This window comes from Ornithodoros turicata, chromosome 1 (genome assembly GCF_037126465.1).
Source record: "Ornithodoros turicata isolate Travis chromosome 1, ASM3712646v1, whole genome shotgun sequence".
NCBI lineage: Eukaryota > Metazoa > Arthropoda > Arachnida > Ixodida > Argasidae > Ornithodoros > Ornithodoros turicata.
Window position 1 is genome coordinate 206821952 of NC_088201.1, and position 13249 is coordinate 206835200.

At 48.2% G+C, this 13249-nt stretch overlaps 1 protein-coding gene across 1 annotated transcript; it reads right to left on the minus strand.

Moving 5' to 3' along the window:
• Positions 1-1648: 1648 nt before the first annotated feature.
• Positions 1649-5037, minus strand: LOC135393963 (uncharacterized). Its single transcript, XM_064624351.1, has 2 exons — positions 3094-5037; positions 1649-3034 (listed from the first exon to the last, which is right to left on the minus strand). The coding sequence occupies exons 1-2, from the start codon at positions 5035-5037 to the stop codon at positions 1649-1651; spliced, it is 3330 nt and encodes a 1109-aa protein (XP_064480421.1).
• Positions 5038-13249: the final 8212 nt, after the last annotated feature.

A 13249-nucleotide genomic window follows, 5' to 3' on the forward strand; every position in this document is an offset into this window, starting at 1 on the left:
ACTACAAATATGTAGGGGTTGCCTTGAATGCTAAGCTTTCTTGGTCTGAGCACATAGATGTTGTTTGTTCTAAGGCAATGAAGAAACTTGGATATCTGAGAAGATCACTGAAGTCCGCAAACACAGAAACTAAACTGCTGGCATATAAGACAATTATTCGTCCCATTCTATAATACGCACGTGAAGTGTGGGGACCCTATCGTAGATCTGATATTATAAAACTGGAATCTGTTCAGAAGAAGGCCGTGCACTTTATTTTATCTAGGTATCATCCCATGTTCTCACCCAGTGCTGCGCTTCCGGGGCTTTCTCTAAGTCCAGAGACTAGATTCCGTGCGATTCGTATGAGGACATTTCACGCTATTATAAATCAGAACGCAAGAATACCGACTGATCATTATCTCACTTTTGCTGGTCCTTCCTCTCTAAGAAGTGCGCATGTGTTAAATATCGTTCCATTTCGCTATAGAGTTAATTGCTTTAAGTTTAGCTTTTTTTCCTAGATGTGTTGACGATTGGAATGCTATACACAAGCTGAATAACTTGGAGCGCCGCCAGAGGGGAACGTCGCTGCGGCTCCGGGAATCATGGGACATACGTTTTTTCGCTCGCGAGGGTGATGTCTGCTATGCCGGGCGCTGATACCTGACACGGCTGACACCGACACACTGACGAGGCGGGTACGTCTGCCAATTCCTTGTCATAAATCCTCTTGCACAGTTAGCAGCACCATATAGTTCATTTACTATCATTAACGCTTACTCTCCTACACTACATAGGTGTTGTTTACGTGCGTCACTGCTCAAGACATCAGGCGTTGATAAACGTGATCAATGCATGCAGGTAAGGCTCTTTCTGTAAATGTTTTCTTATATTACTTCGCAGATGCTGTCTGTCCTTGCTATAGGAGCCTTCAAGGCCATGTATCGAATCTACTGAAAAGTGAAATGCATTGCACGCCAGCGTTATTTGGTGACATACCCCTTGACGTGATGGATCGTGACATGGGCTTTTTACGTGTGATTAACTTCGTGGAGAAGTCCACGTGTGCTGAAACGCCTGACAGCATTTCGTAGTAATACTGGCAGATGATATTAAGCGTTGTCACTGTGCACGATATCACAAAAGGTGCAGAATAACAATGATATTGTAGAAACCGAAACTGGCCGTCCCGTCAATTTTCTTACATCAAATTTTCACTCTCGCTGCGTTCGGTCACGGAAACAACCGACAGTCGGTTTTGTTGTCGACAGAGTCTCGATGACTGAATCACAAACAGTGGTTGGTTTGACGAATCTGTTTCTTTGTATGGCCTGATAGCACAAAGGTGTACAAATGTAATACAAGCAAATGCCACGATATGCAGGAGCCGAGAGAAAGATGGAGCGGGTCTGATTCGTTTATGCTACCTGTGGAGAAAGAGGCAAACCAAAAAACGAAACGAAAACCCCTTTACAAAAAAACGCTCAAGGTTTAATTGCCAAAGTGTCTACACATCCAAGGAACATTCCTTTTTAGTAGAAGACGAAGTACATTTCATCCCAATTTTCACTTCGTTGTCTTTGCCGTCTTTATACTACTTTAAAGCTAGGAAAAGCGAGAAAAAATAAGAAAGAAAGAAAGTTCGCAACACACTCCCCCGATGAGCTTAGCTCATTTCCAAGGGGTATAAAAGCTGCACGGGTCGTCGCAACTCTGACCCATCGGCCAATTTAACAGTACAAGCACGAGTGTTCCCATCACGACCAGGGAAAATTGCCTTAACGGTTCCCAACTTCCAAAAGTACTTGGGGCGTCGCTCGTCGTGCACCACCACTACGTCCCCCTCCTTTACTGTATTCCCCTTTTTCTGTGGGAACTTGTATGCAGCACGTAAGTCAGAAAGATAAGCATCGGTCCACTTCTTCCAAAAAATGTTGTTCAGATGCTGGTGATACTTTCTTCTGCGTCGGTAGTCGGACCCACTGTAGGTAGCAACAGAGGCCGTCGGTGCTGAAGAGTAAGGCAAACAGGTCAGCCGCTTTCCAATCAAAAAATGGGCAGGGGTTAGCACGTTGTCATTGTCGTCCGCATCCGCATAGATAATTGGCCGCGAATTAATCACTGCTTCAGCTTCTGTCAAAAGTGTAGCTAGCTCTTCCGAGGTAAGTGAGGCTCGCCCTAAAGTTCTGCGCAATACTGCTTTGACTCCTCCTATCATTCGTTCCCACCAGCCTCTCCACCAAGCTGCTCGCTCGATAATGAATTTCCAGCGAATGCGGTGGGAGGCTGCGTGGTCTTGTACTTGTGGTTGAGCGGCCACTTCCGAGAAACCTTGCAGTTCTTTGGATGCTCGCTTGAAGCTCGCAGCATTGTCCGAATATATCACTTCGGGAATCCCCCTGTGGGCGATGAAACGGCGCAATGCAAGTAAAAAGGACGAAGTGGAGATATTTTGAACCAGTTCCAGGTGCACTGCCCTAGTTATCGCGCACGTGAAAAGTGCTATATACACCTTCACATTTTGAGCCTTTTCTTTTGCGTACAGTGGCCCGGCAAAATCAACACCGACGATGCCAAATGGACTTGTTTTACAGACACGATCTTTAGGAAGTGGAGCAACCGGCGCGGACAACGGCTTTAAACGAAGTCTTTGACAACGTCCACATCGATGAACGATCCTCTTGATCAACGATCGTGCTCGTAGTATCCAGTTATGCTCTCGCAGTTCCACAAGCATGGCGTTTACTCCGCTGTGTAGGAGACGAAGGTGGGTTTCCATTGCTAGTAAATCTACGAAGCGATGGTTATGTGGCAAAAGGATCGGGTGTTTCCGATCTTCTTCTAGATCGGATTCTTGCAGGCGTCCTTGAAGGCGTAGCACAGACTCGTCATCGAGGTATGGATGCAACTGCTGTATTCGAGAGGAAGGTGGAATGTCTTCTTTACGTTGAAGAATTGAGATTTCTTCCTCGAACGCAGAATTTTGTATTACTTTGACCCAGAACAACTCTGCATGGCGTATCTCCTCCGCCGTAAGTGCAGTCGTTGTACCCTGTTACGTCCGCGAGAATTATTTATGAACCGCTGGAGCCATGCAGTGATCCGAAGTACTTTAGATAACTTACTGAAACGTTCAAGGTCAAGGATAGGCGACACCGAGCTGACAAGGAATACGTTAGCAGTGCATGGCATTCTTTCGTTGAGAGCGGCTTCGTCCTCTGGTTCTCCAAGTAAGTCAGGCCAGCATGTCGTATCCTCAGAGAGCCATGACGGGCCTCTCCACCATAGATCGGATGACGCCAGCTTCTTTACGGATATCCCGCGTGTTAATAAGTCTGCGGGATTGTCAGCACTGGGACAATGCCTCCACAAACGGGTGTCGCTGCTGAACTGAATTTCTTGCACCCGATTTGCAACAAAAGTCTTCCAGTCCCTACTGGAACGCTTAATCCAGGTTAGAACTATCGATGAATCACTCCACATGCGATACTCAAGGTGGAAAGCGAATACCCTCTGGAGGTAGGTCAGCATTCTGATTCCAATCACAGCAGCCATGAGTTCCAGCCGGGGTAATGTTAACTCCTTCAAGGGTGAGACCCGTGCCTTAGAGCAAATGATTCTAGCTGTAGAATCTCCTTTGTCATTCACCCAGCGTAAGTAGGCTGCACAACCGTAAGCACGTTTGCTCGCGTCGCAGAACACGCGAACTTGACAGTAACTTCCTCCTGGGGTGGAAATGCAACGAGGTACCTCCACATCCGATATACTCGAAATCTGTTGACACCAGCTCTCGCAGACGTCGATGAAGGCCTCTGGTATCTTCTCGTCCCAATCCACTTCATGTTTCCACAGATCTTGAAATAGTGTCTTCGCTCCTATGGTGAATAGATTCAGCAGTCCCAGAGGGTCAAAAATCCTTGCAAGAGTTTGTAGCACCGCTCTCTTTGTTTGGCCGTTTTTTGAAACAGAACTTAGGATGCCCTCGATGTCGACTGCTAGACAATCGTCCTGTGTGTTCCACACTATTCCGAGGACCTTTATTTTGGAATTGAATGGCTGGGTAGGGGCGCTTACCCCGTCTTGTTGGAACTTTTCTCGTAGCTCTGGAGAATTTGACGACCATTTCCTCAACTCCATTTTCGCACTGCTCAAGATAATTCTTGCTTCATTGTATAGCTGTAAAGCGTCCACAGCAGAATCGGCTCCGAAAACAAGATCATCCATGTAAAAGGACTTCATCATCATTTCTGCAGTCCGTTTGAAACGCTGCCCCGTATTGGCAAAATGATGATTGAGAGTGGCAGAAAGCAGGAACGCACTCGCGGTGGTACCAAACGGCACTCTGGTCATGCGCCACTCTACAATATTTCCTGTGGTAGCTGAGTGCGGTGAAATTTCGTCGAACCATAGGAAACGGAGTGAGTCTCTATCCTCTTCTTTAACTCCTATCTGTAGATAAGCTTTCTGGATATCTCCGGTAATTCCTATGGATTTCATCCGGAAGCGTACGAGAACGTCTAGAAGATCTGGGTGCAGCTTAGGACCCTTTTCTAAGTGGTCGTTCAGTGAAGTGCAAGCGCGGGCGTGAGACGACGCGTCGAAAACGATCCGAATTTTGGTCGACGACGACTGCTCCTTGATAACTTCGCGATGCGGCATGTAATAAATGCGTTCAGACGTCATCGCTGGGCACTCTGCACTCTTCATGGGGACTTGTTCAGCGTGTCCATCTTGTATATATCTACGTATAGCTTTGTCGTACTTATGAAGTAGCTCTTCGTTTTCACTTAGTCGACGGAGCAGCCTTTTCAAACGAGTCTTCGCTACTTCGAAATTCGTGTCCAAAGGAGTTTTAGTTGCCTTCCAGGGAAGTCGCACTTCATAGCGTTCCTCGTTCCTTGCGATAGATCCCTTGAAAACATTCAAGACAGAGTTATTGTGCGGATGCTCGAGGTCGTCCACAATACCAATGTTTTCAAGCTCCCAAAACTTTTTCCAGTCGGCAGATGAGGGAAAGCATTCTTGCCCGACGTTGGAATGGAGCACGCAGACCATACCTTTTGATTGTCTCGCGACCAAACCACGTAAACCGCTGGGCCCCAAAAACGTCCACCCGAGCTTCGAGTTCATTGCGACGAGGTTACAATTGGCTCTGGACCTCTTGATTTCTCCGGTAAGAAGTTGCCATATTTGGTCCGCACCCACTAAAACGCTGATACCCGACACCTCCGGAACTCCTGGATAAATAACGGCATTGCTACGTCTATGTCGTCGACTTCGAGATGTGTCAAATGTTCTTCTGGCATAGGTGCCACGAAAATCTCCGGTCTGGTGAACACGTATTCCATGTGTCGAGAGGGCCTATGTAGACTGTGATCCGGCGTGACTGAGGTTAGGTTAGGTCTGGTGAACACGTGTTCCATGTGTCGAGAGGGCCCATGTAGACTGTGATCCGGCGTGACTGAGGTTAGGTTAGGTCTGGTGAACACGTGTTCCATGTGTCGAGAGGGCCCATGTAGACTGCGATCCGGCGTGACTGAGGTTAGGTTAGGTCTGGTGAACACGTGTTCCATGTGTCGAGAGGGCCCATGTAGACTGCGATCCGGCGTGACTGAGGTTAGGTTAGGTCTGGTGAACACGTATTCCATGTGTCGAGAGGGTCCATGTAGACTGTGATCCGGCGTGACTGAGGTTAGGTTAGGTCTGGTGAACACGTATTCCATGTGTCGAGAGGGCCCATGTAGACTGCGATCCGGCGTGACTGAGGTTAGGTTAGGTCTGGTGAACACGTATTCCATGTGTCGAGAGGGCCCATGTAGACTGCGATCCGGCGTGACTGAGGTTAGGTTAGGTCTGGTGAACACGTATTCCATGTGTCGAGAGGGCCCATGTAGACTGTGATCCGGCGTGACTGAGGTTAGGTTACGTCTGGTGAACACGTATTCCATGTGTCGAGAGGGCCCATGTAGACTGTGATCCGGCGTGACTGAGGTTAGGTTAGGTCTGGTGAACACGTATTCCATGTGTCGAGAGGGCCCATGTAGACTGCGATCCGGCGTGACTGAGGTTAGGTTAGGTCTGGTGAACACGTATTCCATGTGTCGAGAGGGCCCATGTAGACTGCGATCCGGCGTGACTGAGGTTAGGTTAGGTCTGGTGAACACGTATTCCATGTGTCGAGAGGGCCCATGTAGACTGCGATCCGGCGTGACTGAGGTTAGGTTAGGTCTGGTGAACACGTATTCCATGTGTCGAGAGGGCCCATGTAGACTGCGATCCGGCGTGACTGAGGTTAGGTTAGGTCTGGTGAACACGTATTCCATGTGTCGAGAGGGCCCATGTAGACTGTGATCCGGCGTGACTGAGGTTAGGTTAGGTCTGGTGAACACGTATTCCATGTGTCGAGAGGGCCCATGTAGACCGTGATCCGGCGTGACTGAGGTTAGGTTAGGTCTGGTGAACACGTATTCCATGTGTCGAGAGGGCCCATGTAGACTGCGATCCGGCGTGACTGAGGTTAGGTTAGGTCTGGTGAACACGTATTCCATGTGTCGAGAGGGCCCATGTAGACTGCGATCCGGCGTGACTGAGGTTAGGTTAGGTCTGGTGAACACGTATTCCATGTGTCGAGAGGGCCCATGTAGACTGCGATCCGGCGTGACTGAGGTTAGGTTAGGTCTGGTGAACACGTATTCCATGTGTCGAGAGGGCCCATGTAGACTGCGATCCGGCGTGACTGAGGTTAGGTTAGGTCTGGTGAACACGTATTCCATGTGTCGAGAGGGCCCATGTAGACTGCGATCCGGCGTGACTGAGGTTAGGTTAGGTCTGGTGAACACGTATTCCATGTGTCGAGAGGGCCCATGTAGACTGTGATCCGGCGTGACTGAGGTTAGGTTAGGTCTGGTGAACACGTATTCCATGTGTCGAGAGGGCCCATGTAGACTGTGATCCGGCGTGACTGAGGTTAGGTTAGGTCTGGTGAACACGTATTCCATGTGTCGAGAGGGCCCATGTAGACTGCGATCCAGCGTGACTGAGGTTAGGTTAGGTCTGGTGAACACGTATTCCATGTGTCGAGAGCGCCAATCGAATGTTCTCAAACCAGGTCCCGATAGTGGTGGACTGGCAAAATTCAGGGTGGGTGCGGCGGCACCGCAAGCGACCGAAACTGCGCTGGCACGGCTTTGACACTCGTTGGTGGCCACAACGGGGGCACATCATGGTGGTAGGGACCAATCCTTCGTCGTGAATCCATGTCACTGTTTTTTCAGTGCCCGTAAGTATTCGTCCGAGAGTGAAGAGGTTCATGGCGGACATTTGCGGAGCTTCTCGAGATGTGTCGTCTGCTTTACTGTCGCTGTGGTTAGAAATGTTATAAAAGTGTGATTTTCTGTGAAATATTGCTGTTGTTTTGTGTAATATATGTTGATTTAGTGGTTACGATGTAAAATACGTCCCCAAAATACGAAGTTTTCAGATAATAAACTCGAAAATTTGTATACTTTTCCTTTTTCCCCGATAGTGGCGCTCAAGTAGTGAGGAAGGGGTGAGAAATAGATGCCTGGATTACTGTTGTTTGGTCTGCAAGGTCTGCAACGTTGAAGGTTAATTTCGTAGAATAAATTTTAAAAATCCACTTTTTTAAAAGTAATTTTGCCTTGAAAAATATAAGGATTTTACCATCAGCCTCCACGCATGGTGTTTTTGTGGTTTTGTTGCTATTTTTTCTCTCTAGAAGCCGTGGTATCGATGCAAAAGCTTTTCCCTCGCGGAATACGAAACTTTAACATGGACAGTGTCTTCAGGGCCAGCTCATCGTACTCGTTGCTGGTGGTGAGCTCTCGCTCAAGGTCTTCGATAGCAAAGAGTGGCTCCAAAGAGCAATTTACCTGTCTCAATTCCGTGCTGTAAAGCGTGAGACGTTCGAGGCACTCGGTAAGTTCCTGAGTTGATGCACCTTCGGCGCCCAACAGGGCCTTCGCTTCATTGATGACCCGTGTATTTCGACCTCAGAGAACAGTTCGCTTAGTCCTAAGTCGATCCATGTCTCCCTCAACTCCGTCCCCGGTCATCGGTAACGTTCAAGGTAGATAGATGGGGTTTCCCGGGTTTCGGCACCAGATGTGGAGAAAGAGGCAAACCAAAAAACGAAACGAAAACCCCTTTACAAAAAAAAACACTCAAGGTTTAATTGCCAAAGTGTCTACACATCCAAGGAACATTCCTTTTTAGTAGAAGACGAAGTACATTTCATCCCAATTTTCACTTCGTTGTCTTTGCCATCTTTATACTACTTTGAAGCTAGGAAAAGCGAGAAAAAATAAGAAAGAAAGAAAGTTCGCAACACTACTATCCCCTGCCTTACTGAGTATAGTGCGAGTTTTAAACACGTTTACATGGACTCGTGTTCTTCAGGATTGAAATGCGAAAATGTGATATAAAGCAGGGTTTTGTGTGCATTCATGTTTCCAGGTTGACGATGCAATTTGAGGTGCCAAAAGGGCCTTGGACAAAACAGTTGGGCAACTTCCCTGCTGCCTTCAATGAAGCGAAAATTTTGTTTCACCAAGAGCAGGCTGGTGCATCCAAGCATGGCAAGGAGGGATACAGGATGTACAAAAGTGACAAGGTGACAAATGTGCTTCTTCATTATGGTCAGGACTTCGTTGTTGTAAAGGCGACAGTTTTTTTAATTTTTTTAATTCCGTGTTAGCGCCGCGAAGCAACTGTGGCTATGAGCGGCGTACAGACGTGGACAGACGGAGAGAGTACAGCAGGAAGGAGTGGGGGATAGGGAGGTTAGTTTGCGTCCTGGGCCGACTTCAGGGGGAACTGTGCCGACATTCGTCTGGAAAGTCTTCGGAAAACCCAGGGAAAACCCCAGACAGCACATCCGGTGACAGGATTCGAACCCGTGTCACCTCCCAGTCTCGGCGTGGAAAGCGATCATCCTAACCACTATGCCACGGGAGCTGGTAAAGGCGACAGTGGAGTCATCTTTTACACTGCGAAAACTAAGGCGAACAGTTACGAGAATTGGCGATGATGGAAACGTGACAGGAGGCTACTGCATATGCCCCGCAGGAACAGATGGTACGTGTAAGCATGTATGTGCACTGCTGTGGTTCCTACTTGATGTGATCAGGCAGGGCCTGAAGTATGTGCCAGATGTGGCATCCTGCACTGAAAATCCACGAAAATGGGGGGTTCCAACCGCGCGTGCCATAACGCAGTCTGCTCCAGTGGAACGTTTCGAGGAACTAGTGTTTGTGAAGCATGTGCCACTAAAGCCTTCAAACAACCAGAACTATAGTAGACACACATCTGTAAGTGCCACTGTTTCATCCGCAGCATTGCACACCCTCCACAGGGACCTTATGGAGCATTCCCTTTCTCCGATGCTTGCTGCAGTTTTGGAAGAGACTAACATGCAACCAGTACCACGACGTAAACAGCCTGATACAGAGACTAATGAACCGGATGAGCCACCAGTGAGGCTACCTGTTGCTGCTCTCTGGACCGGAGCAACAAGAACAACGTGTTCAAGGACTCTTACCCTTGAAGATGCTCAAGAACTTGAGTGTAAAACACGAAATCAGTCTCGAAGCTCTCTGTGGCACAGTGAAAGGCCTGGCAGAATCACTGCCTCAAGGTTTGGTGACATTGTGAGGCGGAAGTCTGCAGTAACGGAAAATTTGCATGTGATGTACTAGCAGGTTCTGGGGGACACCCCACGGCTTGCATGGCTACTGGGAGCAAAAATTAAAAAGCAGCATTACAGAGGTACACTGAGAAAACTGAGAACTGCGTGTACAGTGTTGGTCTCTGCGTAAATCCAGGTGTTCCCTTCCTGGGTGCCTCCCCTGATGGACTGGACCTGTCCAGGATGCACTGCGTCCGCCCAGCACGCTTTCCTCTACGGAGCAATACATTGGATGCCACTCCTGTGATACCAAGCGAACAGTACAAACATGGGAGATTTGGTGCCCAGGGCAGTATAGTCATAGCAACCTGGCGAGAACGTGATTCGCCACTCACCCTGAACATATCGGAAGAGTCGTGTAGACGTCAGCCAGCGGCGAGAGCACTCCACAAGGCCCTACAGTGCTTCCTCACAGACGATATGGCTACGAAGCCCTGTTCTGACATCCTGAAATATCGCTGCGTCCCCGAAGTCTTTACCACGGAAAGCCAGCGGGCAACGACTTATACAAATTTGAAAGTTTATCTCGGTAATTAATACACCTTGTGTATGTTGACATCAAACAGGAGAGCTACCTATGAAGGTAGTTCACTTCTCGTTACAAGCCTACAAGCCAGAACTTCGTATTGCCAACTGTAGGATGGGATATAAGGAGTGTGTATTGTCATCGAGCAGGAGAGCTGCCTATGGAGGTAGCCCCCTTTACCTTAGAGGTAGCAAGGGCTTTTAGGTGAAAAATCTGCCCGGAAACAGCGCCGCAAGCGACGCTGCGCCAACGACCGTTTGATAGGCAGCGTGACAAAAACACGATCCACCGGGGGGCGGACTACGTTATCAAGAACTTGTTGTATTGTCATCGAGTATGAGAGCAGCGCTATCAGTGTGTGTATTGTCATCAAGCAGGAGAGCTACCTATGGAGGTACCTATCAGTGTGTGTATTGTCATCAAGCAGGAGAGCTACCTATGGAGGTAGTCCCCTTTGGACAGACACTAACTTTACGTTACAGTCCTACAAGCTAGATAACAACACTCTCTAGGAGAGTTTGCTTTTCGTACTGACCATACCAAGCGAACAATCCAAACACTATCAGTGTGTATTGTCGTTACCGGCGATTACCGCAAACGCGGAATTCTCATCTAGCGATTGCTAAATACCATCAGTGCCAGTTCTCCAACTTTGCTGGTGTGTCGGATGCGTTTGCAATAAAAATGTTCGTCACTTCTGCTCCCCTAGTGGTACGCGATGGCGACGAGTTAAATGGTGCTGGTGGCACCATTTTTGCAACATTGTATCAAGCCAGAAAGGCTCCTTTTGCACCAAAGATGTTAATCAAACTCTTGGGAAGATAAGACACCAATAACATAAATTGCAAACGACTCTGATTTGGTATAATCACGGTGTCTGTTTTAAAGCTGGCGAGACCCACCATATATTTAAGAAAATGATTTTTCGGAATAAATCTTTTCGGAAAGTTTCAAGAAAGATCCAAGAATGAAACCCCGAAAACATGTGCGTTTGCCTCAAAAAATAGGAGGGCTTCCTGTGGCCTCTCAAACATACTTCAAACCAGAGCGTCGAACAAAACCCGAACCGAAACCGGGAATTAACAGTAATACTTAGCTGAAACTCAACCGGGACTGAACCGCAATTACTGACGCCATATTGGAGCTGAACCGGAACCGAACCGATATAAAAAGTTCGGTTACCGGTTCGGGATAGCGGTTCGGTTCGGGTTGGCATGTGGTTGGGGATAGATTCGGGCAGTCTGCCCGCCTAGATTAGCGGCACTTTGCTCGCGGATGGGATGACATGGATTCCTCTTGGCCGAAAAGCAGAAATAAATGCAGGAAAAAAAACGTAATTAAGAGATCTTACAGCATATGAACGGGTTAATCGCACCGATATACGTGAACTCCGGAGCTCAACTGGAACCGAACCCGAAAGAAACCGAACAACGTTTCGCCGCACATCTATTAGATCTCAATGCACAAGATACTCTCTGGCCTCCCACCACGCCTGCCTACCTTGTGCAAGGAGGCAAAGGTGAGCCTCGTCTTCCTTTTACGACAAGATAACCTTCGTTAACTCTGCGTGCCTTGGTGTACCGTACGTGGACCTAATAGCATACGACCTGAGCTTCAACGTGGAACCAACACTCTTGTACCGGAAAATAACCTCAAATCTCCCATGTGAGACTGTTTCGCCATGTCGCCGACGAGAACGGGACAAGCATAACAAATGTGACCGATTATTGTGCTGCTGTCTGTTCTTGTTGTATGTTCACAGATATGTGGGACGTAATGTTGGAACATCGCACTTTCTGAGACGTGTGTGCCGTGGCTAGAAAGACGGTATGAGGAAATACTTTACTCCGAAGAAAACATCAAACACGGTTCTCGGTTCAGCCAGTGACGAGGTACTGAAACGCGTTGTCTGCTTTGTAACCAAAGATGCCAGACCGTTTATTGTGATATGAAGGATTTCTTACGTTAGCACAGTACCTTGTAGATGTGGGAGTGAAATAAGACTTTGGTGGATGTAAAACAGGCGATCCCTCATCGCGCCACGATTCCTCGTTCTATGAAAGGAATCGCGTCTCAGGAGCGACTCTCCTTGAAATCTGGCCTGCGTGAAATGTTCAGCAACAGCGGCTGATCTGTCATCGTTGACATATGGACCGATGGACATAAAAAAAGGCGCACTTAGGTGTCACAGTGCATTTCACTTTTGCTTGCTTGCTTGCTTGCTATGGGGTATGGAAGGTCAGCCTTCCTCGCGAATGGGACTGACGGCCGGCCCGCATTGGTGCGTTTTTCTTGCGTAAAAGCCGAGTGTTCACGCCCCGCGCGAAATTTTCTACGTAGCAGCTGCTCGTATAGGGCGTGATTCACGGCATCAAAGCAGGTTCTATATTTCACGCAGCAGGCAGCTCCCGGGCGGCAACCAATCAGCAACCGACAGCAACCAATCACGGCGCAGCAAGTCTCCTCTGGTTCCGGTCCAGCATCCTACTTCCTTTTTAGCAATGGTGGCTCTTACGAAAAAGCTGCGGAAGGACATCTCCAACTGCAGCAATTTTCGCTCATGAGGGTTCGTTTTACCAAATGCAAATCACTTACAAAGAAAGGCACACAAAAGCAATCATTTCAGGACGGAACAGCAAGGAGGGCCAACACTTCGTAAAGCACATACTCCAAACCCGCTGCGGATTTACAACGCGCCATACAGAGCTTTACGCAACGCGATATTCACAGAAACACGCACTATGCGGGCCGTGACCTTTACATAGTCGCGTTCTCTGGTCGCTCCGTTCGAATTCGATAAGAAGACGGCTGAGAACATTATGACCTCCCTCTTAGAACGTCGACGCAGGACGCGCCCGATGGCAGCGCGTTGCGCCAAAATGTAACGGCCAATCAACCGGGGAACAAATTGGTGGCACATTCTCATCAAGCATGGAACCCATCTATTGAGGTAATTCCCTTTACAAATACTTACATTACTTTTTTTGTATTGCCGTAGATGTATTGCCGTATTGCCAACTGTAGGGTGGGACAAG

Excerpts from the sequence above, each read along its gene's own strand:
- LOC135393963 (XM_064624351.1), bottom strand. The coding sequence starts at position 5,037 with ATGGTCTGCGTGCTCCATTCCAACGTCGGGCAAGAATGCTTTCCCTCA. Across the intron at positions 3,035-3,093 it reads GTTTCAGTAAGTTATCTAAA|GGTACAACGACTGCACTTAC; the intron begins GTACTTCGGATC and ends CGGACGTAACAG.